This window comes from Macaca fascicularis, chromosome 20 (assembly GCF_037993035.2).
Source record: "Macaca fascicularis isolate 582-1 chromosome 20, T2T-MFA8v1.1".
Taxonomy (NCBI): domain Eukaryota; kingdom Metazoa; phylum Chordata; class Mammalia; order Primates; family Cercopithecidae; genus Macaca; species Macaca fascicularis.
In genome coordinates this window covers 29,007,575-29,035,464 of record NC_088394.1, presented here as the reverse complement: position 1 = coordinate 29,035,464, position 27,890 = coordinate 29,007,575, and the positions used below count along the sequence as shown (strand labels likewise).

The 27,890-nt window shown below is 46.6% G+C and overlaps 1 protein-coding gene across 4 annotated transcripts in view; it reads left to right on the top strand.

Moving 5' to 3' along the window:
* BCL7C (BAF chromatin remodeling complex subunit BCL7C) overlaps positions 1-25,929 on the top strand; it is a 61,544-nt gene extending 35,615 nt beyond the window's left edge. For 2 of the 4 annotated variants that reach the window (XM_005591686.5, XM_045381749.3), the window contains exon 6: positions 24,769-25,929. In XM_005591686.5, the coding sequence (XP_005591743.2) occupies positions 24,769-24,969 (201 nt within the window). In that variant the 3' untranslated portion in view covers positions 24,970-25,929. Of the gene's footprint in view, positions 1-7,177; positions 8,562-24,768 lie in introns of those variants that run through there. The other 2 variants (XM_045381746.3, XM_045381750.3) reach the window with 1 other exon arrangement.
* Positions 25,930-27,890: the final 1,961 nt, after the last annotated feature.

The window sequence follows — 27,890 nt, the reverse complement described above, 5'->3', positions numbered from 1 at the left end:
TTCAGTTGCTTCAGGCCATCTGTATTTATACGTGCAGGTCACAGGGGATATGATGGCTTAGCTTGGGCTCAGAGGCCTGATAGAGACAGGGTCTCACTGTGTTGCCCAGGCTGATCTTGAACTGCTGGCCTCAAATGATCCTCCTAGCTCAGCATCCCAAAGCGCTGGGATTTCAGGTGTAAACCACTATGCTGGAACTATTATTAAGATTTTCATTAATCACTTCTGCAAAACAGTCTCTAAACACTTGATGCACACATTCCCAGTCTATCCTCCACCGTTTAAGCTGAACTCTCTCTCCCTATTGGATAATTCATTGCTAACTCTGCTACCTTACCTCTTCATCTGTCATTATCGTGAATTTGTAACCACTACTGAGAGAATTTTCTTAAGGAAATCCCTCAGAGGGCATGTAGGTGATATACGCACTGAATCTTGTAAGCCAGAAATTGTCTTTCTTTTGCCTTGGTTAGGCGATGACACTGGTTGGTTTTGATTCTTTAGTCACATTCTTTTTCTCTTAGCAATCTATATTCTACTATCTCCTGGCTGGTAGTATTGTAGATGGGCACCCTTAGAGGATTCTCGTTCCTTTATAAGGAACCTAATCTTGTTGTCTGGAAGCTTATAAGGTGTTTTTTTCTATTTCTGGGACTCAGGGATTTTATCAGGCTATGTCTAGATGCTTATCTTTATTCATGTAAGTCATTTTACTCTTCAGACTCAAATTTCCCACTCCACTGTTCCTGTTCTCTTCTTTTGGGACTCCTGTTGTTTGTGTGTTGGTCTTCTGAATCAGCCCTTCAGTTTCACATGTAACTGCACAGCTCCTTCTCTTGAATTTCTGACATGTGATAGGATCTTCCAGTATCTCTGAGTGTCTCATTAATGACTATGCCAACTACCAAATATGTCTATTCTAGGTTTTTCCTGGCATTGAGGAAATAACCACAGGATGGGTCTGTGAACCACCAGGGCCCACTGAGGAGGCCTGGAATTAAGATTCCATCTATCACCTGACCCCCTTAAGCCCTTATTTTGACTAGGGGAGCACACTGGCGTTTTGGGTCCCTAGGAATAAGCCCATGTCTAGTAATCCCTAAGGAGCTTGGATTTTGCCTCTCCCCAGGGCACAGACACCCTGGTGAGTGGTCTTAGGTCACTTGGGAAAGGCTTGAAGAAAGATTTATGCTGCAAGGACCTTCCTCCAGGGAACTGATTACCTCCTTCAATCAAGGAGCTCTGGGTCCGCTAATGAATTAGGTCTGGAAAGGAATGAGAGGCTGGGATTCTTCACTGTGCCAACTGAGTCAGGATCTTGGCTACCAGACCTAGGGTTTCTCCTAGTGTATGAAGGAAGCAGGAGAGAAATACTCTGCAATGGCAGAGGAAAGACTTCCAAAAATCCATTCCCCCATAAAAGCAATGAGAACACAGGCAAAAAATGCCCAAATCAGCTTTTTCAGAACTCTATAAATTAACCAAAGGCTAGCTATTACAATCCAAGGCATGGTTTATCTTGGCTCACTGCAACCTCCACCTCTTAGGTTCAAGCAATTCTCCTGCCTCAGCCTCCCAAGTAGCTAGGATTACAGGCGTGCACAACCACACCCAGCTAATTTTTGTATTATTAGTAGAGACGGGGTTTCATCATGTCCGACAGGCTGGTCTCTAACTCCTGACCTCAGGTGATCCACCCGCCTTGGCCTCCTAAAGTGCGGGGATGACAGGCATAAACCACCATGCCCGGCCTCCAAGGCATGGTTTTTCAAGAAAAAACAGCTGAATCCTAGTAAGGAGAGTAAACTTTGTGGAGTTTTAACTTGCCTTGCTCCCGTTCTCCTCTCCCTCGATCCATAGCAATCTTGAAAACCAAGAGCCTCACAACTAAGAGACCTGTGAGAACCAATAGCCTAGCAGCCATTGGAGGGGCAGAACAGGTTTGAACCTCAACAAAAGCCCCATTTCCAGAGAAGTGTCATTATTTGACCTATCCGGTGACTCCTTGAAAAGCTCTGTTCTCAGGGTTTATCAGGGTTTATTGTTTTTTTGTTGTAGTGTCGTTGTTGTTGTTGTTGTTGTTGTTGTTGTTGAGATGGAGTCTTGCTCTGTCACCCTGGCTGGAGTACAGTGGCACAATCTTGGCTCACTGCAACCTCTGCCTCCTGGGTTCCAGTGATTCTCAGACTCCCGGGTAGCTGGGACTACAGGCATGCACCACCATGCCTAGTTAATTTTGTATTTTTAATACAAATGGGGTTTCACCATGTTGGCCAGGCTGGTCTCGAACTCCTGACCTCATGTGATCCGCCCACATTGGTCTCGCAAAGTGCTGGGATTATAGGCATGAGCCACCGTGCCTATTATAGGCATGAGCCACTGTGCCTGGCCCTCAGGGTTTATCTTTATTTGACCTGACTCAGGACTTTCCCTTTACTAACAGTCATATGCCTAGGGCATTTGTTGAAAACAAACAAAAACAGGCAGTGACAACTGTTTAACATCACAAGTGCCTGGGGTGGTACCAGTTGGAGATGTAAGAGGCTGACAAAAAACCTTAAAAGGAAAGAAAACCATGCCATATCCATAGAGAGCAAAGCTCTGACATATTCTTAGGAATTCCTAGGTCACCAGCATGTCTAGGACTATGAACATACGGAGGAAAGACCTGAGAAGACCCTATGCTGTCACCTCTAGCTGACCTTGTGGCTCTGTGCCAGCAGGAAGGGAAAATTAGAGCAGTACTGTCGACTGCCTGTGGAACACTGAGACACACACATAGAGCCCCTCGGAAAAGCTCGGAGACTCCTTCGTGAAAGGCATTTAAGAAAATCTCTGCCCAATCATTAGCTGACAACTAAGCTAACTGGGCTGACTGCTCCAACAGTAGACTTCAGTGGCCACACAACATAGAATACAAATGCGACTGAATTAGTCTAGGGAGTCACATAACAAACAGCAGCAGCAACGCACAGTGACAATAACAAAGCCTGGGGAGGGGCGGAATCTAATTTTCAGAGCTGCCACACTTTTTTTTTTTTTTTTTTTTTGAGACGGAGTCTCACTCTGTCACCCAGGCTGGAGTGCAGTGGTGGGATCTTGGCTCACTGAAAGCTCCGCCTCCCGGGTTCACGCCATTCTCCTGCCTCAGCCTCTTGAGTAGCTGGGACTATAGGCGCCCGCCACCACGCCCGACTAATATTTTGTATTTTTAGTAGAGAAGGGGTTTCACCGTGTTAGCCAGGATGGTCTCGATCTCCTGACCTCGTGATCCACCCACCTCGGCCTCCCAAAGTGCTGGGATTAGAGGCATGAGCCACTGCGCCCAGCTTTGGGTTTTAAAATGTCACTGTCAACCAAAAATGATGAGACATACAAAAAATAAATAAATAAATAAAAATAGAAAGTTTTGTTTACAACTTTCTTCTTTTTTTTTTTTTAGATGGAGTCTTGCTTTGTCGCCCAAGCTGGAGTACAATGGTGCAATCTTGGCTCACTGCAACCCCTGCCTCCTGGGTTCAAGTGATTTTCCTGCCTTAGACTCCCGAGTAGCTCAGATTACAGGCGCCTGCACCACCACACCCGGCCAATTTTGTATTTTTAGTAGAGATGGGATTTCTCCATGTTGGTCAGGCTGGTCTCGAACTCCTGACCTCAGGTGATCCACCTGCCTCAGCCTCCCAAAGTGCTGGGATTACAGGTGTGAGCCACTGCACCCAGCCCTTTCTTTTCTTTTTAAATAGAGACAGGATCTCGCTATGTTGCCCAGGCTGGTCTCAAACTTCTGGGCTCAAGCGATCCTCCCACCTCAGCCTCCTAAACTATTGGAATTACAGGCATGAGACACCATGCCCCGCCCACAGCAATGATCTTAAAGAACAAGAACAAAGTGACAGAATCTGTTAAAGGATCTGCTTCATTGAAGGCAATGAGTCTCATAAAAATTTGAGAAGGGCGGGGCCAGGTGCAGTGGCTCACGCCTACAATCCCAGCACTTTGGGAAGCTGAGGTGGACAGATCACTGGAGGTCAGGAGTTCAAGACCCGCCTGGCCAATGTGGTGAAACGCCGTCTCTACTAAAAATACAAAAATTAGCTGGGTGTGGTGGTGGCACATGCCTGTAATCCCAGCTACTCAGGAGGCTGAGGCAGATGAAGCGCTTGAACCCAGGAGGTGGGGCTTGCAGTGAGCCGAGATAGTGTCACTGCACTCCAGCCTGGGCAACAAAGCAAGACTCCATCTCAAAATAAATAAATAAATTTGAGAAGGGTGGCCTATATCAGATGTGGAGAAACTTCTAGTGACCTGGATTGAAGACTAGACACAGAAGCATAGCTCTCTCAGCACCATGATGATCTCAGCCAGAACAAAAAGTCTGTGCGCAACATTGAAAGAAACGGCTGGACCCAACTATTATGCTGAATTATTGCTAGCTCTGAGTGGTTTAAAGGATTAATTATGTTATTAATTACATAATGTTAAAAGTAAGTGGTGAGGTTGGGCATGGTGGCTCATGCCTGTAATCCCAGCACTTTGGAAGGCCAAGGCGGGCGGATCACTTGAGGTCAGGAATTCGTAACCAGCCTAACCAACATGGCGAAACCCTGTCTCTACTAAAAATACACTAGCCAGGCGTGTTGACACGTGCCTGTAATCCCAGGCACTCAGGAAGCTGAGGCAGGAGAATCGCTGCGGGAGGCAGAGGTTGCAGTGAGCTGAGATCATGCCACTGCACTCCAGCCTGGGTGACAGAGCGAGACTGTGTCTCAAAAAAAAAAAAAAAAAAAAAAAGCGAGTGGTGAGTCTGTGAGTGCTGATGTGAAGGCAGCTGAAGAATTTTTGGAAACTACAGATAAGCTGATTGTGCAGGAAAATTACTTGCCAGAGAAAATCTTCAATGTGGAAGAAACTTCCCTATTCTGAAAATGGATGCCTAAGAGGGCTTTCATCCATAAGGAGGCCAAGTCAGTGCCAGGTTTCAATGCTTTGACGAACAGGATAACAGTCTTCCTTGGGGGACAATGTTGTAGGCTACAAATTGAAACCCTTTGTGATCTGGCATAGTGAGAACCACAGGGCCTTTAAGCACATCAGTAAGCACGCATGGCCAGTGTACTATAGGAGCGGTAAGAAGTCATGGAGGACCTAGCTCCTCTTCCAAGATGCAATCCTGAATTGTTTTGCCAGAGAAATGCAGAAATACTGTTTGGAGGATAATATATTTTTCAAGATTTTGCTTATTGTTTATAAGGCTCCCGTACATCCTCCTTTTACTGGTGATATTCATCCCAATATCTAGGTGGTGTTTTCCCCTCCAAACACCACCTCTTTGCTTCAACCAATGGATCATGGAGGTATAGCAGCTTTTAAGGCCTATTACCTGAGGAGACCTTTGCCCAGGTGATTGCTGCAGCTGAGGAAGACACTGAGCAGACACTGAGACAATTCTGGAAGGATTACAACACATCTGTGACTGCATCAAGAACCCTGCTTAGACTTGGGGTGATGTCACCATGCGGTATGAATGCCATCTGGAGGAAGACGGTCAAAAGGTTGGTCCATGACTTCAAAGTATTTGTCAAGGATGAGGAGGTTTCAAAAATCAATAAAGCTGTGGTTGAGGTGGCAAATAATTTTAACCTGGGTGTGGATGAGGATGACACGGTAGAGTGCTTAGAGGTAATTCCTGAGGAATTGACTAACGAGGAGCTGTTGGAACTGGAACAGGAACACATAGCTGAAGAAGAGGCAAGAGAAAAAAAAAACTGCAGGAGAAGAAAAACCCAGAAGAAAATTCACAGTGAAGGGTTTAGCAGAAGCTGCTGCAGACCTCAACAAACTCCTTAAAACGTTGAAAACATGGACCCCCACACTGAATGGTTTTCATTAATAGAGAGATATGCTTGTGGTGCATTATCTGTTTACAAGCAAATGTATGATTAAAATAAAAGAAAGAAACCAAGCAAACCACTATGGACATTTTTTGAAAGAGTGATAGTCCCTCAAGAAGAGCCTCAGGCAGGTCCTACAGGAGGAATTCCAGAAGAATGTGTTATCATAGGAGATAACAGCTCCATGCGTGTTACTGCCTCTGAAGACCTTCCAGAGGGGCATGATGTGGAGGTGGAAGACAGTGATCTCGATGATCTTGACCTAGTGTAGGCCTAGGCTGATGTGTGTGTGTGTGTATATGTGTCTTAGTTATTAACAAAAAAGTTTAAAATATTGAAAAATATACTTTTTAAAATAGAAAAAGTTGGCCAGGCGTGGTGGCTCACGCCTGTAATCCCAGCACTTTGGGAGGCCGAGACGGGTGGATCACCTGAGGTCAGGAGTTTGAGACCAGCCTGACCAACATGGAGAAACCCCATCTCTACTAAAAAAAATACAAAATTAGCCAGGCGTGGTGGCGCACGCCTGTAATCCCAGTTACTCGGGAGGCAGAGACAGGAGAATCGCTTGAACACAGGAGGCGGAGGTTGCGGTGAGCCGAGATCATGCCATTGCTCTCCAGCCTGGGCAACAAGAGCAAGACTCCGTCTCAAAAAATAAATAAATTAAATAAAATAGAAAAAGCTTCTAGAATAAGGATATAAAGAAGGGAAATATTTTTGTACAGCTGTACAATGTGTACTTTAAGTGTAATAACATTTATTAATAAGTTTATTGACAAAAGAGTCAGTAAGTTTAAAAAATTAAAAAGTTTGGGTGTGTGAGGTGGCTCACACCTGTAATTTCAGCACTTTGGGAAGCTGAGGCGGGTGAATCACCTGAGGTCAGGAGTTCGAGACCAGCCTGACTAATATGGTGAAACCCCGTCTCTACTAAAAATACAAAAATTAGCCAGCCGTGTTGGCATGCGCCTGTAATCCCAGCTACTTGGGAGGCTGAGGCAGGAGAATCGCTTGAACCCGGGAGGCGGAGGTTGCCATGAGTCGAGATCACGACACTGCACTCCAGGCTGAGCGACAAAGCGGGACTCCATCTCACCAAAAAAAAAAAAAAAAAAATGTATAAAGTTACTAGGTGAGTGCAAAAGTAATTGTTGGAATTTGCCATTTGATTTTGGAATACATTCTTAAATAAATGTGGTTATGTTATACATCATTTTAATGGGCATTTCTCACTTTATTTTTTTAATGACTTATTACTGCTGTTTATTTTACATTTATTTTAGACTATGGAAATGATGTTAGACAAAAAGCAAATTCAAGCAATTTTCTTATTCAAGTTAAAAATGGGTCATAAAGCAACAGAGATACATCGCAACATCAACAACACATTTGGCCCAGGAACTGCTAACAAACATACAGTACAGTGGTGGTTCAAGCAGTTTTGCAAAGAAGATGAGAGCCTTGAAGATGAGGAACATAACATCCGGCCATCGGAAATTGACAATGACCAACTGAAAGCAATCATTGAAGCTGATCCTCTTAAAACTACACGGGAAGTTGCCCAAGAACTCAACCATCGACCATTCTATGGCCATTTGGCGTTTGAAGCAAATTGGAAAGGTGAAAAAGCTCAATAAGTGGGTGCCTCATGACCTTACCAAATATTTTTTAAAAAGTCATTTTGAAGTGTCTTCTTCTCTTATTCTATGCAACAACAATGAACCATTTCTTGATCAGATTGTGACGTGCGACAAAAAGTCGATTTTATATGACAACCGGCAACAACCAGCTCTATGAGTGTACTGAGAAGTAGCTCTAAAGCACTTCCCAAAGCCAACCTTGCACCAAAAAAAGGTCACAGTAACTGTTTGGTGGTCTGCTGCTGGTCTGATCCACTGCAGCTTTCTGAATCCCAGTGAAACCATTACATCTGAGAAGTATGCTCAGCAAATGGATGAGATGCACGGAAAACTGCAAGGCCTGCTGTGGCATTGCTCACCAGAAAGGGCCCAGTTATTCTCCATGACAGCAACCACACATCGCATAACCAACGCTTCAAAAGTTGAGGTTGGGTACGGTGGCTCACGCCTGTAATCCCAACATTTTGGGAGGCCAAGGTGGACAGATCACTTGAGGTCAGGAGTTCGAGAACAGCCTGGCCAACATGGTGAAACCCGTCTCTACTAAAAATACAAAAATTAACTGGGTATGATAGCTGGCGCATGTAATCCCAGCTACTCGAGAGGCTGAGGCAAGAGAACTGCTTAAACCCAGAAGGTGGAGGTTGTGGTGGCTCATGCCACTGCACTCCAGCCTGGGTGACAGAGCGAGACTCTGTCTCAAAAAAAAAAAAAAAAAAAAAAAAAGTTGAACAAATGGAGCTATGAAGTTTTGCTTCATCCACCATATTCACCTGACCTCTTGCCTACTGACTACCACTTCTTCACGCATCCCAACGGTTTTTTGCAAGGAAAACGCTTCCACACCCAGCACGATGCAGAAAATGCTTTCCAAGAGTTTTCTGAATCCCAAAGCACAGATTATTACGATACAGGAATAAACAAACTTATTTCTCACTGGAAAAAATGTGTTGATTGTAAAAATGTGTTGATTGGAATGGTTGATTGTAATGGTATGAATTTTGATTAATAAAGATGTGTTTGAGCCTAGTTATAATGATTTAAAATTCATGGTCCGAAACCGCAATTACATTTGCACCAAGAGTTGCAGTTAGCTAAAATTAATTTATTACTGCAGAAAAAATCTTCTTTGTAAATTTAATGTAGCCTATATATACAGCATTCATAAAGCCTACAATGGTGTACCATAATGTTCTAGGACTTCACATTCGCTCCCTACTGACTTACTAACTCATCTAGGGCCACTTCCAGTCCTGCAGGCTCCATTCTGGTAAGTGCCCTAGGTACTTACCATGGCATACCGTGGTATACCAGCGTGGCATGCCATTTTATCTTTTACGCTGTATTTTTACTGTACCTTTTCTGTGTTTAAATACACAAATACTTACCATCGTGTTACAAAATTATATATGTCACCTATAGTATTCAGGACAGTAACATGCTGTACAGATCTGTAGCCTAGGAGCAATAGTCTATATGATACAGTCTAGATTTGTAGTAGCAGGTTATACCATCTAGGTTTGTGTGACTACACTCCATGATGTCTGCACAATGACAAAATCGCCCATGACCCATTTCTCAGAATGTTTCCCCATCCTTAAGCAACACATGACTGTATATGGTGCCTTTATACTCAGAGATAGTTTGTAAGTAAAAGGATGTAACAAGATATGCCATGCAAAAGTAACTATAAGAGATGTGTTTGCTGGGTGTGGTGGCTCATGCCTGTAATCCCAGCACTTTGGAAGGCATATTTCTCTTTTTTCTTTTCTTTTTTTTTTTTTTTTTTGAGACGGAGTCTCGCTCAGTCACCCAGGCTGGAGTGACTCACTCCAGCCTGGTCACTGCAAGCTCTGCCTCCTGGGTTCACGCCATTCTCCTGCCTCAGCCTCCCGAGTAGCTGGGACTACAGGTACCTGCTACCACGCCCGGCTCAATTTTTTTTTTTTTTTTTGTATTTTTAGTAGAGATGGGGTTTCACCATGTTAGCCAGGATGGTCTTGATCTTCTGACCTCATGATCCGCCTGCCTAGGCCTCCCAAAGGCGTGAGCCACTGCGCCGGCCTGGAAGGCATATATCTTGAGCCCAGAAGTTTGAGACCAGCCTGGGCAACATGGCAAAAACCCATCTCTACAATAAAAAATACAAAAGTTAGCTTGGCATGGTCGAGGCTGCAGTGAGCTACGATCATACCATTCATTCCAGCCTGAGTGACAGCAAGACCCCGTCTCTGAAAAAAAAAAAAAGGAGTAAAAAGGAGGCACAGGGGCTCACGCCTATAATACCAACACTTTGGGAGGCTGAGGCAGGCTGATCACCCGAGGTCAGGAGTTTGAGACCAGCCTGGCCAACATGGTGAAATCTCATCTCTACTAAAAATATAAAACTTAGCCAGGCGGGTGGCGGGAGCCTGTAATCCCAGCTACTTGAGAGGCTGAGGCACAAGAATTGCTTGAACCTGGGAGGCAGGGGTTGCAGTGAGCTGAGATCGTGCTACTGCACTCCAGCCTGGGCAATAGAGCTAAACTCAGTCTCAAAAAAAAAAAAACAAAACAAAAAAAAAGGGGATGTGGAGTGGCTATGTTAATATATATATCAGACAAACCAGAATTTAAGACAAAAATTGTTACTAGATACAAAAGACATTTTATAATGATAAAGGGGTCAATCCATCAGGAAGACATAATAACTGAAAACATATGTGCATCTAACAACAGAGCCCCAAAATACATGAAGCAAAAACTGATAGAACTGAAGGGAGAAATAAGCAATTCAACAATATTAACCAGAGATTTTAATACTCTACTTTTTCTTTCTTTTTTTTTTTTGCAATGGATTCAAGTGATTCTCCTGCCTCAGCCTCCTGAGTAGCTGGGATTGCAGGCATATGCCACCACACCCAGCTGATTTTTTTTGTATTTTTAGTAGAGACACAGTTTCACCATGTTGACCAGGCTGGTCTTGAACTCCTGACCTCAGGTGATTCGCTGGCCTTGGCCTCCCAAAGTGCTGGGATTACAGGTGTAAGTCACCACACCCGGCCCCAATACCCTGCTTTCAATAATGGATAGAACAGTTAGATGATCAACAAGGAAATAGACCAAGCAATATTGGAGTACACTGCCCATCTACTTTGTTCCTAGGGACACTATAATCCATTAGCCACTGCCAAGACCTCTGCAAGCCAAGCAATTAGATTGCCTGGTGGTCTGTGCTGCCCTTTACAGTTGATGTGTCTACCTCGTCAAGGTCCCTTCGTATCCAGAGATCAGAGGGCCCACCTCAATGGTGCATTTCCTACAGCCTTACTTGGCTTACAAAGGACAGCAACCAGAGAACTTCTCAAAGATAGAACTGCTCCTTTCAATGCCCTAGCAAAAGGAGTGCTTTCTGGGTCCTCTCATAAAATAGAGTTGATAGAGTGCACATGATAAATGCAGTCTATCACGCTAAGCCTTTGGATTCTCTCTCCTTGTGACTGCCAGGAAAGATCCGGCATGTCATTTCACTAACCACTTAATGGTGGTAGGCCACAATAAAGTCCAAATTCCAGTCAATCAACCAAGTAGCCTCCTACAGCCAAATTCAGGTACACAAGCTAACACATTACATCTGGAGTCTCTAGCACATGCACCCATATCGATGAATTTGGCCTTATCTAGTATCACATTCTCCCCTCACTGGTCTAACATCCTTAGCACCCATCTTCCCATACATCCTAATTTTCTGCTAACATATTAACAATGTCCTGCAATTATTTTAGTGTGTAAGCTGGGTCATTTCCTCCTGGGTCTCAGTGTGTATCTGTCCCCTTGAAACATGGTGTTTTTTTTTTTTTTTTTTTTTGAGACAGAGTCTCGCTGTGTCGCCCAGGCTGGTGTGCAGTGGCACAATCTCAGCTCATGGCAACCTCTGCCTCCCAGGTTCAAGTGATTCTCTTGCCTTAGCCTCCCGAGTAGCTGGGATTACAGGTGTGCACCACCATGCCTGGCTAATTTTTGTATTTTTAGTAGCGACAGGGTTTCACCATGTTGGACAGGCTGGTCTTGAACTCCTGACCTCAGGTCATCCCCTGTTTTGGTCTCCCACAGTGCTGGGATTATAGGTGTGAGCCACTGTGCCTGGCCCGTGGTGATATTTGACCCTATTAAAGACCTACTAGCAACAGATTGGTTGTGGTGGATTTTGAGGGTATGAGCATCCACTTTCAAGGCATTTGCCCAGGTGAGGTTATCACAGGGTTTTCAGACAGAGGAAGGTGAGTCTCTTCAGACTGTGGACATCAGGCTACTTCCACTCACAAGGGAGACTCTGAATGACATAGAGTTCAATATTGTTGGCTTCATCTGGGTCCAACCAGATTCACCATTCCAAATTTCTGGATCCTATTGTTTCCCAATTAGTGCCTTGGTTTTTGCATGACAAATTTGATGAGACTGCAAATTCAACTCTACTTTTCAGCAAACCACACAAATTATGTGTTTGACTTTCAGCAATATCAGCCCTGGGTCTACACAAGTCAGAGATTGTTTTAGGCTTGTCATGGAAGCATTCTGATTCTCAGACTGTGACTTGAGCTGAGAGTGAATAGACCTGAGCTTGCCATTTTCTCTTTGTAATAACTCAACTGCACTGAAAAGAATCCATTGCACGCCACAGTCCTTGCTCCTTGGTCATTACTGCTGTCACGGTAGTCAAGAATAGCAGCCATTTGGGTTCCCAAGGCCTGTGCTTCAGTCGGCACTTCACCACCATCATGTGACAGCGTCACTAGCTGGGATGTTACTGCAGGCCGTGGGTTGCTGGCATCCCACTTCCCACAGCAAGGAACTCAGCATGGAGCTCAAGCCCAGGGTGTGGTTAAATAAACCCCCAAATCCCATCTCTGCAGGTCTGTCTCCTGGGATCACTCCCAGTGCCACTTATTGTATCAGTTAAGGTTCAGTCAAAAAGCAGAAGCCACAATGGGAGTTTAACATAAGGAATTATTGATAGGGGATTGGAATGATAGGGAATTGGTTAATGAGAACTAAAGACAATTCTAAAGAATACAGAGGGCCTGGGCAATATAGTGAGACCCCATCTCTACAAAAAATAAAGATAAATTTTAAAATTAGCCAGGCATGGTGGTGCACACCTGTGGTCCCAGCTACTCAAGAGGCTAAGGCGGAAGAATCTTTTTTTTTGAGACAGAGTCTCGCTGTTGCCCAGGCTGGAGTGCAGTGGTGTGATCTCAGCTCACTGCAACCTCTGCCTCCCAGGTTCAAGCAATTCTCCTGCCTCAGCCCCCTGAGTAGTTGGGACTACCCCGTACGGCTAATTTTTGTATTATTAGTAGAGACGTGATTTCACCATGTTGGCCAGGCTGGTCTGGATCTCCTGACCTTGTGATCCGCCCGCTCAGCCTCCCAAAGTGCTGGGATTACAGGCGTGAGCCACCGCACCCGGCTGAAGGATCTCTTGAGCCCAGGAGTTTGAGGCTGCAGTGAGCTGTGATTGCACTACTGTACTCCAGCCTGGGCAACAGAGTGCTGTCTCAAAAAAAAAAAAAAAAAAAAAAAGAATACAGAAATACAGAGGTGGCAGATATAAAGATCAGCTACTATCCCCAGGGCTGAGATACAGCATCCAAGGAAGAATGTTCTCCCACCAGGGCTGAGATCCAGACGTCATTTGAAAGGCAAGGCAGAGAAGCCACTGACATGCCTCACCAAAGGAGACCTCCTAGAAATCTGCCCTCTGGGGTGTCAGGTGAAACTGCTATTCCACCAAGCACTGTTGGAACCAAGCACTGTAGGAAACTCACTCTGCAGGAGCCCATTGCTGGAAAGAGCTTTGCCAGAGCAAGGATCAAGCACTCTAGGGAGTCAGGCCATTAGAGGAGTCAAGCACGAGAACATGCAGACTCAGCGAGAGTCCAGTGCCTGAGGAAGCTGTACTATACAGGAACCAAGTGCCGAAGAAAGCCATGCTTTCTCCCTGTTAGAAAAAGTGCGCTTGGTGAGAGCACAGTGCTGGAGAAAACTAGACTGTTACAGAAGTCAAGTACTGGAGAAGCATGCTCTGCCAGAGTTCAGTGCTAGAGAAAGCCACATGAGGGTCAGGACCAGTGGTGGGTGTGCAAAAACTGTCCAAGGCAGCATGTGGTCTGGGATCTGTGGTGTCCATACTGGGGGAGGGAACGTGGTAAAGTGTTGCAAACTGGGGTCTTTGAGCCTCCCAAGGACTTTTCACTCTGGACATGCATCTAGGGCAGAGAACCACTGGGATCTGCCCCTGAAAAACCATGCAGCAAGAGCAAGAAAAATGAAACCTCAACAGGACCAGAACCAGGAAGAGCTTCCCCTTCTTCTTGCAACGTCCCACCAGCGCCCTCTACTGACAAACAAAGCATAACATCATGTTCTTTGCAAGGAGAAATGCATTAAAAGTCCAGCCCGTTATCTTAGAGCAGGTACTGGAGGGTGACATTTAGAGCTGAGACAACTGATTGAAAACTGACATAGTGCCAGAATCCCCACATAGGCTCTCTGACTCATAGACTGAAGGCCAATATGACAGGAAGGCCTAAGTGAAAGCCCCTGGAACTTCCCTTGCCTACAGAGAAAGAAAATAAGCCAGTAGAAATACCACATTCCTGAGGGAAGCACAGAGATTAATGCCGCTGTCAAAAAATTAAAAGAAGCAAGGGTGATGACACCTATCACATACTCATTTAACCCACCAGTGTGGCCTGTGCAGAAGTCAGATGGATCTCAGAGAATGACTGTGGACTATCATAAACTTTATCAGATGGTGATTCCAATTGTAGCCACTGTTCCCAGACATAGTATCTTTCTTGGAGCAAATCATTATGCCCCTGGCATGTGGTATGCAGCGATCAACCTGGCTTTTCCTCCATACCAAATGCAGCATCCCCCAGAAACAGTTTCAAAGCCACCATATATCTTCAGGTTGCTTCAAACCTATGTCAGTTCTGCTCTGCCATAATACAGTCTTCAGAGATCTTGATCATCTTGTCACTATATTGACGTTATTGGATCTGATGAGCCAGAAATAACAAGTAACACTTTAACTGCTTAGTAAGACATATGCAAACTATAAGATGGGAGACAAACCCCACAAGACTGCAGAACCCACCACCTCCGTGAAGTTTCTGGGGATTGAGTGGTCTAGAGTACGTACAGATATCTCCTCATACAACCTACTCTCCTCTAAAAGAGGCATAGTGCTTAGCAGGCCTATTTGTATTTTGGAGGCAACATGTTTCTTCGATAGGGTTACCTGTAAGGCTGCTAGTTTGTTTGTTTTTTTCTTTTTCTTTCTTTTTTTTTTTTTTGAGACGGAGTCTCACTCGTCACCAGGCTGGAGTGCAGTGGTGCCATCTCGGTTCACTGCAACCCCTGCCTCTTGGGTTCAAGCAATTCTTCTGCCTCAGCCTCCCGAGTAGCTGGCACGACAGGTGCACAACACCATGCCCAGCTAATTTTTGTATTTTTGGTAGAGACGGGGTTTCACCATGTTGGCCAGGATGGTCTTGATCTCTTGACCTTGTGATCCGCCTGCCTCAGCCTCCCAAAGTGCTGGGATTACAGGCATGAGCCACTGCACCCGGCCTTTTTTTTTTTTTTTTTTTTTTTTTTTTGAGGCAGTCTTGCTTTGTCACCCAGGCTGGAGTGCAGTGGCGTGATCTCAGCTCACTGCGACCTCTGCCTCCCGGGTTCAAGAGATTCTCCTGCCAAGTAGCATCCCAAGTAGCTGGGATTACAGGCGTGTGCCACAATGCCTGGCTATTCTTTGTATTTTTAGTAGAGATGGGGTTTCACCATAATGGCTGGGCTGGTCTCCAACTCCTGACCTCAAATGATCTGCCCACCTCAGCCTCCCAAAATGCTGGGATTACAGGCATGACCCACGGTGCCCGGTCTATGCTGCTAGTTTTTAGCAAGGACTGGAGCAAGAGAAGGCTCTGCAGCAAGTCCAGGCTGCATTACATCACATGCTGCTCTACCGTGTGGTGCTTGAGATCCAGCAGATCCGGTAACACTCAGTGTCCATGGCAAACAGGAATGCTACACGAAGCCTCTGGCAAACACCAGAGTAGAATAATCAACTCCTTCAACACCAACTTTTTATTTTATTTTATTTTTTTGAGTCAGGGTCTCACTCTGTCACCCAGGCTGGAGTGCAGTGGCATGATCACAGCTCACTGCAGCCTCAACCTCCCAGGCCCAAGTGACTCTCCCACCTCAGCCTCCCAAGTAGCTGGGACTACAGGCATGTGCCACCACGCCTCGCTAACTTTTTCGTTTTTGGTAGAGACAAGGTCTCACTATGTTGCCGAGGCTGGTCTCAAACTCCTGGTCTCAAGCAATCCTCCTGCCTCAGCCTCCCAAAGTGCTGGGATTACTGGCATGAGTCACGGCACCCAGCCCAACACCAGTTCTTGCTACATTGTCTTCCTCTCCCTCCATTAGTGCCTATGACCTCCTGGAGTATCCCTCATTTTACAGAAGAGTCTGCAAAATTTGCTGTCATGGCCTCGCAATGGCTGGAATTTTGACTCGTATGTTTGATTGTTTGCTATGTCTGGCATGAGAAATAGTCAGAAGTATAGACCTGTACTAACGCATGGCCATTGCTCCTGATTTGGCTGGATGGCCAGGGATTTGGAAGGAACAGGATTGGTGACAAGGAAGTTTGAGCTCTTGTAGCGTTTTTTAAAAAACAGACCTCAATCAATTTTACTTCAGTTAAAACCATTTCAGCCAGGCGCGGTGGCTCATGCCTGTAATCCCAGCATTTTGGGAAGCCAAGGTGGGCAGATCACAAGGTCAGGAGATTGAGACCATCCTGGCTAACACGGTGAAACCCTGTCTCTACTAAAAATACAAAAAATTAGCCAGGTGTAGTGGCACGCACCTGTAATCCCAGCTACTCAGGAGGCTGAGGCAGGATCTCTTGAACCCGGGAGGCAGAGGTTGCAGTGAGCCAAGACTGCACCATTGCACTCCAGCCTGGGTGACAGAGCGAGCCTCTGTTTTAAAAAATAAATAAATAACATTTCATCCAGGGACTGGCTTGATCTTCTCTCCTCTGGTTTCTGAGTCCCTTAGATGGGCTGTAACTTTTCTTTAATTATTCAATATTTTATTTACAATTAGCAGTCAGAATAGTATATTAGGTTCTATCAAACAGAGGCAAGTGGTGTAAGGCAAGCTTCACCTTGAGTGGCCAGTGTGTTCTTTAGTTAGGTATACCATAACAAGGTACCACAGATTGGGTGCCTTAAACAACAGAAATTTATTTTCTCATAGTTCTGGAGGCTGGAAGTCCAAGATCAAGGTGTCGGAAGGGTTGGTTTCTTCTGAGGTCTCTCTTATTGTCTTGTAGATGGCCTTGTTGTCCTTGGGTCTCTACATGGTCTTCACTTTGTATACGTCTGTGTCTAAATTTCCTCTTAAGTGCACCAGTCGTATTGAATTAGAGCCCACCCTAACAACTTCACCGTAATTCAATTACTGTAAACTGCATGGACCTTGGGAGACTGAACAAAGGGGGGCGAATGCGGGAATAAAAGACAAAGACAAAAGAGTATATTTGGAAGAAGTGGTCAGAGGGCACCTTGCCTCTAGTGGACAAGGGCCCTGAGCACTTTTTTTTTTTTTTTTTTTTTTTTTTTGAGACGGAGTCTCGCTCTGTCGCCCAGGCTGGAGTGCAGTGGCCAGATCTCAGCTCACTGCAAGCTCTGCCTCCCAGGTTCACGCCATTCTCCTGCCTCAGCCTCCCGAGTAGCTGGGACTACAGGCGCCCGCCACCTCGCCCGGCTAGTTTTTTGTATTTTTTAGTAGAGACGGGGTTTCACCGGATTAGCCAGGATGGTCTCGATCTCCTGACCTTGTGATCCACCCGTCTCAGCCTCCCAAAGTGCTGGGATTACAGGCTTGGTTTTTTTTTTTTTTTTGAGACAGAGTCTCGCACTTTGGCCCAGACTGGAGTGCAGTGACATGATCTTAGCTCGTTGCAAGCTCTGCCTCCTGGGTTCACACCATTCTCTTGCCTCAGCCTCCCAAGTAGCTGGGACTACAGGCGCCCGCCACCATGCCCAGCTAATTCTTTGTATTTTTAGTAGAGACAGGGTTTCACTGTGTTAGCCAGGATAGTCTTGATCTCTTGACCTTGTGATCTGCCCGCCTCGGCCTCCCAAAGTGCTGGGATTACAGGCGTGCCAAGGGCCCTGAGCTTTACACAGCCCTCCGAATTTATTGGTAAAAGAGATAACGAGAAAGGGGGGGCTGGTTGTCGGGTAATTGTCAGTCAGCTGTTTGGTTCACAGCAGGCTTGCAAGACTGCATCCTTCGAACAATAGGCGCTAGATTTCCCAGTAGATAACTTCAAGGAGCCCAGCCAGGGAGTGATGGCCCTCAGCAAACCTTTTGGTGGCAGGCACAGTGTGAGTTTGCTCACATCCTGCATTCACGGTAAACAGTTTGCTGTTTGATCATATAGCCTCCAGTGGAATGCTGAGTTGGTCACAATCCCTGTGGCCTTTTCAGCTCCCAATGAATTACCTCTTTAAAACCCTCTCCAAATACAGTCACATTCTGAGGCGTCAGGACTTCCTCATATGAATTGGGGAGAGGGGGCAGGAGATACAATTCAGTCCACAACACTCAGTATTGAACAAATTTGCAGACCACTATCTGACTATAAAGGCATGAGTAGGAAGCCTTATCTACAGGGTTTTTCAGGTGCAGGCAGGCATCTTTCCTCAAGTCAGTCTACCTGTGCAGCTCACTTCTAAGTCCTCCAAGGTGAGCAGATTAGGTCAGTTCTTCCAGGGCTGCATGTTTATATGTGGTTTCTGGCAGGGGTGGGAGAGATGAGGGAGACCATTCATTATGGTCTTTGATATCGTTTGGCTGTGTCCCCACCCAAATCTCATCTTGAATTGTAGTCCCCATAATCCCCACATGTCATGGGAGGAACCCGGTGGGAGGTAATTGAATCATAGGGGGCGGTTACCTCCATGCTGTTCTTGTGACAGTGAGTGAGTTCTCATGAGATCTGGTAGTTTCATAAGGGGCTTTTCCAACTTTGCTCAGCACTTCTTCTTATTGCCACCATGTGAAGAAGGACATGTTTGCTTTCCCTTCCGCCATGATTGTAAGTTTCCTGAGACCTCCCCAGCCACGCTAAACTGTGAGTCAATTAAACCTCTTTCCTTTCTAAATTATCCAGTCTCAGGTATGTCTTTAGCAACGTGAGAACAGACTAATACATCTTTGTTCTTCTTCAGTTCTGGACCATGTTTACCCATCCATAGTCACAGGCAGTGACTTGACAGGCTTCCCCTTGTAAAACTTGGAATTTGATGGCCGGGCGCAGTGGCTCACGCCTGTAATCCCAGCACTTTGGGAGGCTGTGGCAGGTGGATCTCTTGAGGTCAGGAGTTTGAGACCAGCCGGGCCAACATGGTGAAATCCTGTCTCTACTAAAAATATAAAAATTAGCCAGGCATGGTGGCGGGTACCTGTAATTCCAGCTACTCGAGAGGCTGAGACAGGAGAATCGCTTGAACCTGGGAGGCAGAGGTTGCAGTGAGCCGAGATCATGCCACTGCACTCCAGCCTGAGTGACAGACCAAGACTCTGTCTTAAAAAAAAAAAAAACTAAAACTAAAACAAAAACTTGGAATTTGACGGTGTAGAACAGAACCTAAGTTCTTAGGCAAAGGTTCACTTCAAGGGGAAAAACAGAGGAAGGAACAGGTATATAGATATATGATTTATCCTTCCTAATAACTCCATTCCTTCCTAAGTAAGTCAGGAGGTGGGGAAAGGTCAGTAGTGTTACAGTAGATCTCTATCTACATAAAAGTAAACATCAGGAGTGGGGAAAATGTGTTCTTTCCACCAGTATAACGCAAGACAGCTGACAGAACCCTCTCCTGGAGGGACTCCCAAGTTCTCTCCAGCTGAGCTCTTTCATGAAACAAATATATTTGTTCCCTATTGCTGCATAACAAATTACTACACATTTAGCAACTTAAAGCCACAACCATTTATTATCTCACCGTTCCCTAAGTTCCACTATATGGGCATGACTGGGTTCTCAGCTCAGTCTTGCAAGGGCAAAGTCTAAGTGTTGGCTGAGCTGGGCTCTTATCCGGATGCTTTGAAGAAGAATCCACTTCCGAGCTCATTTAGGTTGTTAGCCAAATTCAGCTGCTTGCTGGATGTCGGGTAGTGGCAGATCTCTGGAGGTCTCCGCATTCCTCAGCACGTGGCTGCCTCCATCTTCAAGTCAGCAATGGCTCAAATGCCCCTCATAACTTCCTGTTCTGCTACCAGCTAGAGAAAACCTTGCTTTTAAATGGCTACCTGACTGGGTGATAATCTGTGTCCTAATATCAACTGACTTGGAATTAAATCTGCCAGATCCTTTTGCAGCAGCACCTAAATTAGTGCTTGACTGAATAACCAGGGGACAGGAATCTTGAGGGGAGCATCTTTAGAATCCTGTCTGTCACACCAGGGAATCCCACTCTTTGCCCCAGACCCTGAGAGAAGACAGTTCCTCTCTACCACAGGTTTGTTAGATTCTAATCTAGCCCAGTAGACAAGTATGTGGTGCACACTCTCTCCTCTAGAGAGGCCACAGTCAGCTCTTCAGCTCATTCATACATTCTTAGCAACTTTGTAAAGGCCGGGCGCGGTGGCTCACGCCTGTAATCCCAGCACTTTGGGAGGCCGAGGCGGGCGGATCACAAGGTCAGGAGATCGAGACCATCCTGGCTAACACTGTGAAACCCCGTCTCTACTAAAAAAAAAAAATGCAAAAAATTAGCCGGGCGAGGCGGCGGGCGCCTGTAGTCCCAGCTACTCGGGAGGCTGAGGCAGGAGAATGGCGTGAACCCGGGAGGCGGAGCTTGCAGTGAGCCGAGATCGCGCCACTACACTCCAGCCTGGGTGACTAAGCGAGACTCTGTCTCAAAAAAAAAAAAAAAAAAAAAAAAATCTTTGTATGAACTGGAAACAAGCTGCCCTTTCCTTAAAACAATGTACTGTTACCTGTTGGAAATCTCTTGCGCTAACTATACAAATCTCTTGTTTACCTGGTAGTGAATGGCACCCACCCCCAGGAGCTGTGAGTGGCCTTGATCTCAGTGTGGGCTCAAATACACCCTGTGCATTGTAACCATTTGCCCACCCTGGCTATTGTCATGGAGACATTTTTTCCCAGAATCTTTCTGACATTCTTCATTGATTTATCTGTTAACGATTTGGGGAAAATTGAAATAAAATGGCTATAACTCCCTGAAAATGCTATAATGCATTATTAATACCCAGAAAAGAAAACATTTTGCCACTGGTCTGATCTAATCTGTTCGGGGTTTTTTGTTTGTTTGTTTGAGACGGAGTCTCGCTCTGTTGCCCAGGCTGGAGTGCAGTGGCGTGATCTTGGCACACTGCAGCTTCTGCCTCCTGGGTTCAAGCAATTCTTGCCTCAGCCTCCTGAGTAGCTAGGACTACAGATGAGTGCCACCAAGCCTTGCTAATTTTTTGTATTTTTTTAGTAGAGACAGGGTTTCACCATGTTGGCCAGAGTGGTCTCAAACTCCTGACCTCCAGTGACCCACCTGCCTCGGCCTCCCAAAGTTCTGGGATTACAGGCATGGGCTATTGCGCCTGGCCTAATCTGTTTATTTATATTCATAAGCTAATATTCAAAATCCTCCAAGGAGCAAACCCTGAAGTAACTGGAATATTAAGGCAATAATGGCAGCCACTAATGTTACTCAGTGCCTCTATCTATCTACCTACCTACCTACCTATCTACCTAGCTAGCTACCTACCATCTATCTCTGATCTATATGTGTATACTATATACACACACACTCACATAATCTCATTTAATCATCACATTCCTTTTGGGTAGGGATTATTATGCCTACTTATACAGATAAGAAAACTAAGGCTTTGTAATGTTATATTATTTGCCCAAGGTCACAGATAAGAAGAAGCTGAGTCAGGATTCAAACCTCTGTCATCCATTTCAAAGCCCATGCTTCTAACCACTTCGGTGGAGATTAGCCGTGGAGATGAGCCGAGTGCCTGTGCTGTGAATTGAGACCTTGGGCTGTTCTGTGGTGAAGCCAGTGGCCCAGCCTGGGACAGGAAAGAAACCAAGCCTGGAATGTCCCAGTTCTATTCATGAGAATAGTCTGAAGGGAAAAGTATGGGGGGGAATTGTTTGTGGCTAAGATAGCCAGTGGGACTTGGAGAGAAGTCCATAGAGGAGGAAAAATTGTAGGGCCCTGCATTGTACATCATCTCTCCAGTGGCTGGCACCTCGTTGGGGCTCAGTTAGCATGTGCCAGTCAATTGATTGACCACCTGATCAGCCAGACAGCATGCCTGGGAAAGCTCCTTTCTGCACTCTGCTTCTCTAATGTCTGTTCCTGCTACCACCCCCTGCCCTCTTCAATAAACTAATTCATTTGAATCATGTCCTATGCTGCAGGCCCAGTGCCAAGTGCTTTATCTGCATCTTCTTATTAAAAGTCCTCACAAGAACACACTGATAGATTATTTAATATCTGAGATGCTTCTAGGCTGGAAAGAAATAGCCACTCCCTGCTGTACTGTTTACTTATTAGACTCCATTTAACAAAAAAGAAAAAATTAAAAGCCATTTGTTCCCATAGGGGATTTGGGCTTTGATCACAAATTTGACCAACTAAAGTATCTTAAGGGCGAGGCGCAGTGGCTCACGCCTGTAATCCCAATACCTTGAGAGGCCAAGGCGGGCAGATCACCTGAGGTCAGGAGTTCGAGACCAACCTGGCCAACATGGTGAAACCCCATCTCTACTAAAGATACAAAAATTAGCTAGGCATGGCGATGGGTGCCTATAATCCCAGCTGCTCAGGAAGCTGAAGGAGAATCACTTGAACCTGGAGACTGCAGTGAGGCAAGAGGCTCCATTGCACTACAGCCTGGGCAACAAGAGCAAAACTCCACCTCAAAAAAAAAAATATTATCACCTTTGTCTTTGTACCACTACCCCGATATCCTTGAAAATATCCTTACTTTCTGGAATCAACAGGATGCTATAGACCCATGCTGATTTTTCTTGTCTCAAGAAATGTAAGCAGCTACCCTCCAAGAACTCCTGGTTATTTTAATGGTAAACACTATTAGGCACCAACAACTGGGCATTAAGGATGTACATAAGTGTTAGTAGGGTGGCAAAGTTTCACTCAGTGACGAGAGTTGAAAACGAAAATTTTAAAGAGATGGAGTCAGCCAGGCACGGTGGCTCATGCCTGTAATCCCAGCACTTTGGGAGGCTGAGGCAGGTGGATCACGATGTCAGGAGTTTGAGACCAACCTGGTCAAAACGGTGAAACCCTGTCTCTACCAAAAAAAAAAAAAAAATACAAAAATTAGCCAGGTGTGGTAGCATGCACCTGTAGTCCCAGCTACTCAGGAAGCTGAGGCAGGAGAATTGCTTGAACCCGGTAGGCAGAGGTTGCAGTGAGCCAAGACAGCACCATTGCACTCCAGCCTGGGTGACAGAGCAAGACTCTGTCTCAAAAAAAAAAAATTATACAGAGATGGAGTCTTGGCCAGGCGAGTGGTTCACACCTGTAATCCCAGCACTTTGGGAGGCTGAAGTGGGTGAATTGCTTGAGCCCAGAAATTCAAGACCAGCCTGAGCAACATGGCAAAACCCCGTATCTACAAAAAATACAAAAATTAGCCAGGCATGGTGATGTGCACCTGTAAGTCCCAGCTACTTGGGAGGCTGAGCTGGGAGGATTGCTTGAGATGTGGAGTTTGAGGCTTCAGTGAGCCATGATTGTACCACTGCACTCCAGCCTGAGCAACAAAGGGAGACACTGTCTCAAAAAAAAAAAAAAAAAAAAAAGACAGGGTCTCACTCTGTTGCCCAGGCTGGAGTGCAGCAGCGTGATCGTAAGGTCTCCGCAGCTCAGACCTCTCAGGCTGAAGTGATCCTCTCACCTTGCCACCCACCCCCAGCAGCCGGGACTACAGGCACATGCCATCATACTGGGCTCATTTTTTAATATTTTGTAAAGATGGAATCTCGCTATGTTGCCCAGGCTGGGCTTTTTCGTTTTGTTTGTTTGTTTTGTTTTTGAGACAGACTCTTGCTCTGTCACCCAGGCTGGAGTGCAGTGATGCGATCTTGGCTCTCTGCAACCTCCGCCTCCCAGGCTCAAGCGATTCTCATGCCTCAGCATCCCAAGTAGCTGGGATTACAGGTGCCGCACCACCATGCCCAGCTAATTTTTGTATTTTTAGTAGAGATGGGGTTTCACCATGTTGGCCAGGCTGGTCTCGAACCCCTGACCTCAAGTGATCCGCCCACCTTGGCCTCCCAAAGTGCTGGGATTACAGGCGTGAGCCAGCATGCCTGGCCCCAGGCTGGTCCTGAACCCAATCATCCTGCTTTGTTTGACCTCCCTCCCAAAGTGCTGGGATTACAGGCTAAACCATCGTACTCTGCTAAAAAACGTTTTTCTTTTTTTTCTTCAGACAGAGTCTCACTCTGTTGCCCAGGCTGGAGTGCAGTGGCATGATCTTGGCTCACTGCAACCTCTGCCTACTGGGTTCAAGAGATTCTTCTGTATCAGCCTCCCGAGTAGCTGGGACTACAGGCGCCCATCACCGCGCCCAGCTAATTTTTATATTTTTAGTAGAGATGGGGTTTCACCATGTTGGTCAGGCTGGTCTTGAACTCCTGACCTCAGGCGACCCACACGCCTCGGCCTCCCAAAGTGCTGGGATTACAGGTGTGAGCCACCGCGTCTGGCCAAAAATTTTCTTAAAGGTAAAGTTTTATATTGATTTTCCAATTTAACATATCCCTGATGGCCTGTGGATGTACCAACCACACTGACAGAATCATCTGAGGCTGCCATTACGGTTATCTAGCTTGCCCAAGATTACACTACAGGTAATGGTTGGAATTGGGATTCAAACCCAGGACTGTCTAATATCAGAAACTGAGGTCTTACAGGTTTCCTACAAGGTCCTGCCTCACCCTCTGCCTGCTGTCAAAAATACACAACTTAATCGCTTGCAAAAGACTTTCCACCAACTTGCCCCATTTGGAAGTCATAAACGGGGCAAGTTTGTGGAAAGTCAGTGAGATGAGGAGAAGAGGAAACAGTACCCAGATTCTTCTTTTCTCCTTACAGGATTCGGGAGTGAGAATGACGAGGAGAGCCCTCCACGAGAAGGGGCTGAAGACAGAGCCCCTAAGGAGGCTTCTGCCCAGGAGGGGCCTCCGGACAAATGCCCGGCCCACTTCCACAGCGGTGCCGGACACCAGAGCTCCCGGGGGAGGCAGCAAGGCCCCGAGAGCACCCAGGACGATCCCCCAGGGTAAGGGGAGGTGAGTGGGCTTCCCAAGCAAGCCAAGGCCCCTAAAGCCTCCCTTGGCTGCCCCAAGATCCAGCCACTATCTGTGCCCCGAGGGCGGAAAGAGCTTCCCAGCTCACCCACCGCGGTAACATCTGGGGCAAGCGGCCCTACACCTGCCCGAACCTAAGGCCACAGCATCCATCTGGCTCACCACTGGCGCCCAAATGCGCGGGAAGGGCTTAGGGCAGAACTTGGACCACATCCAGCGCCTGAGGCCGCCTTGCTAGAGGCCCAGGGGAGGGGTGCACCGGGCTGCCTTGCCCGTCTCCTCACGCACCCACGCGGCCACCCGCCCAGTGGCCCGAGTGTGCCATGCGAGGTGCCTGCCACCCCAAGAGAGGCGCCGAGTCCCGAGTCCTGCCGGCACTGAGCCTCCGGGTCCATAGCAGGCAGGGGCCGTGTCGGGGACAGGCGCACGGTACCCGCCAGCCTCACGCCTTCGGCAGCACCACGCGCCGCCCACGTGGTGCCCAGACGTCCACGCATGCGTTGAGGCCCGCGCACGCTCAGAGACCCCGGCGCGGAAGCCACCCGGCACACCAGGGCTTCTGTACGCCAGCGCCGGGGGACCTCCAACGCCCAAGGACATACGGCAAGTGCTTCCACCAGGGTGTCAGCCTAGCAGGCCCACCTGGAAACCCGCGTGGAACAGTAGTGGCCTTTCAGCCCAGACGCCTGCCTCGCGCTACGGAACCGTGTGGAGGCACAGAGACTTCTGGGGCAGCCCTGAGCTAGTGGCCTAACCTACCTGGAAAATCCTAGCCCAAGAAGCAGTGCGAGTGAGCCTTTTGGGTGGATCCGAGGCCCTTCACCAAACTCTCACTTCCTGACTTCACCGTTGGGTCTGTTGTACTAGGAAATAATAACGCCTCCCGTTTATTGAGGGTTTACTCTGTACCAGGCATTGTGACTGATGTAATTTAGTTCTCACTGCATCCCTGTGGCATGGATATTCTCATTATCTGCATTTTGCAGTGGAGAAATTGAGTCTGAGAGGTTAAGGAACCTGCCCAAAGTCACACAAGCCAGTAGGTGGCAGAACCAGAATTCAGATCACAGGCCGGCCTGCCTGCCTGCCTGACTCCACAGCCAGCACTGCGGTGCCACTTCCTGTGCATGGGACACGGCGGGGTTAAGGCCGTGGGTTAACAGGGCCTCCATTTATGGAGAGCATTCATTTTTCTCTGGTGAATTATAGAAAACGCTTTTTACACTGAAGTGAGCAGATACTCCCTGGGATGAAAGTTAACATTTGCACCAATGATTGAGATGACACACAGATTTCACGCTTCAAGCCAATGCTTTAGGCTCAGCCCATGGAATTCTGGAGTGACCTTTTCTGAGTCATTACCAGGGTGATGTTGGTGAAGGAGGCTCCACTCCAGGACCAGCTCCTGTGTAGAGCCTTCCTGGAGGCCAACAAGGATGACCTCTCTCCATTTGCCTTCCACTGGATTGTCTGGGAAGTTCGTCCAGTTCCTCTGGGCTAAGATTTCCAAGTTCCCAAAAGGGAACCTAACCTTCAGGAGTTGGGAATGAAAAATTGGAATTTGGTGGCCGGGCTCCGTGGCTCAAGCCTGTAATCCCAGCACTTTGGGAGGCCGAGGCGGGTGGATCACGAGGTCAGGAGATCGAGACTATCCTGGCTAACATGGTGAAACCCCGTCTCTACTAAAAATACAAAAAACTAGCCGGGCGTGGTGGCGGGCGCCTGTAGTCCCAGCTACTCGGGAGGCTGAGGCGGGAGAATGGCGTGAACCCGGGAGGCGGAGCTTGCAGTGAGCCGAGATCACGCCACTGCACTCCAGCCTGGGCAACACAGCGAGACTCCGTCTCAAAAACAAAACAAAACAAAACAAAACAAAAAAAACAAAAAACAAAAAAAAAAAGAAAAATTGGAATTTGGGGGAATTCCTGAAAGCATGTTGTTCTGTATTTTTCTTTTTTTTTTCTTTTTTTTTTTTTTTGGAGACAGAGTTTTGCTCTTGTCACTCAGGCTGGAGTGCAGTGGTGTGATCTCAGCTCACTGCAACCTCCACCTCCCGGGTCCAAGTGATTCTCTTGCCTCAGCCTCCCTAGTAACTGGGATTACGGGCATGTGCCACCAACCACACCCGGCTAATTTTTTGTATTTTTAGTACAGAGAGGGTTTCATCATGTTGGCCAGGCTGGTCTCAAACTCCTGACCTTAGGTGACCCACCCACCTCAGCCTCCCAAAGTGCAGGGATTACAGGCGTGAGCCACCGTGCCCGTCCACTTTCTGTATTTTTTAATAAATAAGAAATACACATTTAGTAGTAGTTACAAAGAACTGTAGGCCATAGCAAATATTCAATAACTGAAAAATGCCAATGAACATTATTGGGTAGTGTTTAAATAACAAGATGTTCAAATATTTGACAAGATTAACAACACTACACAGAATCACGAGTTGAAATTGCCAGTTTAGCCTGGGTATGGTGGCACGTGCCTGTAATTACAGCACTTTGGGAAGCCAGAGCAGGAGGGTCTCTTGAGTCCTGAGTTTGAGGCTATAGTGAGCTGTGATTGCACCACTGCACTCCAGCCTGGGCAACAGAGCAAGACCCTGTCTCTTAAAAAAAGAGAGAGGGAGAGAATTTGCCAATTTAAGGACTTATTTGTTTCCAAAACTTGTTATTTATTAGAACATCATTTGTAGGATTTGTATAAAATACACTGCACGTAAACATTAATATTTGTGAGAATGATTTGCTCTTAGCAGAGAGAGCCACCAATATACTTTTAGTGTGTTAACAGCTACAAAAAGTATTTTGACGACTTATCTCCTAGGTACTCTTGTCCCATATTCTGGAATTGTGTACCTTAACTTTATTTATTTTTTTGAGACAGTCTTCCTCCAGCTCCCAGACTCAA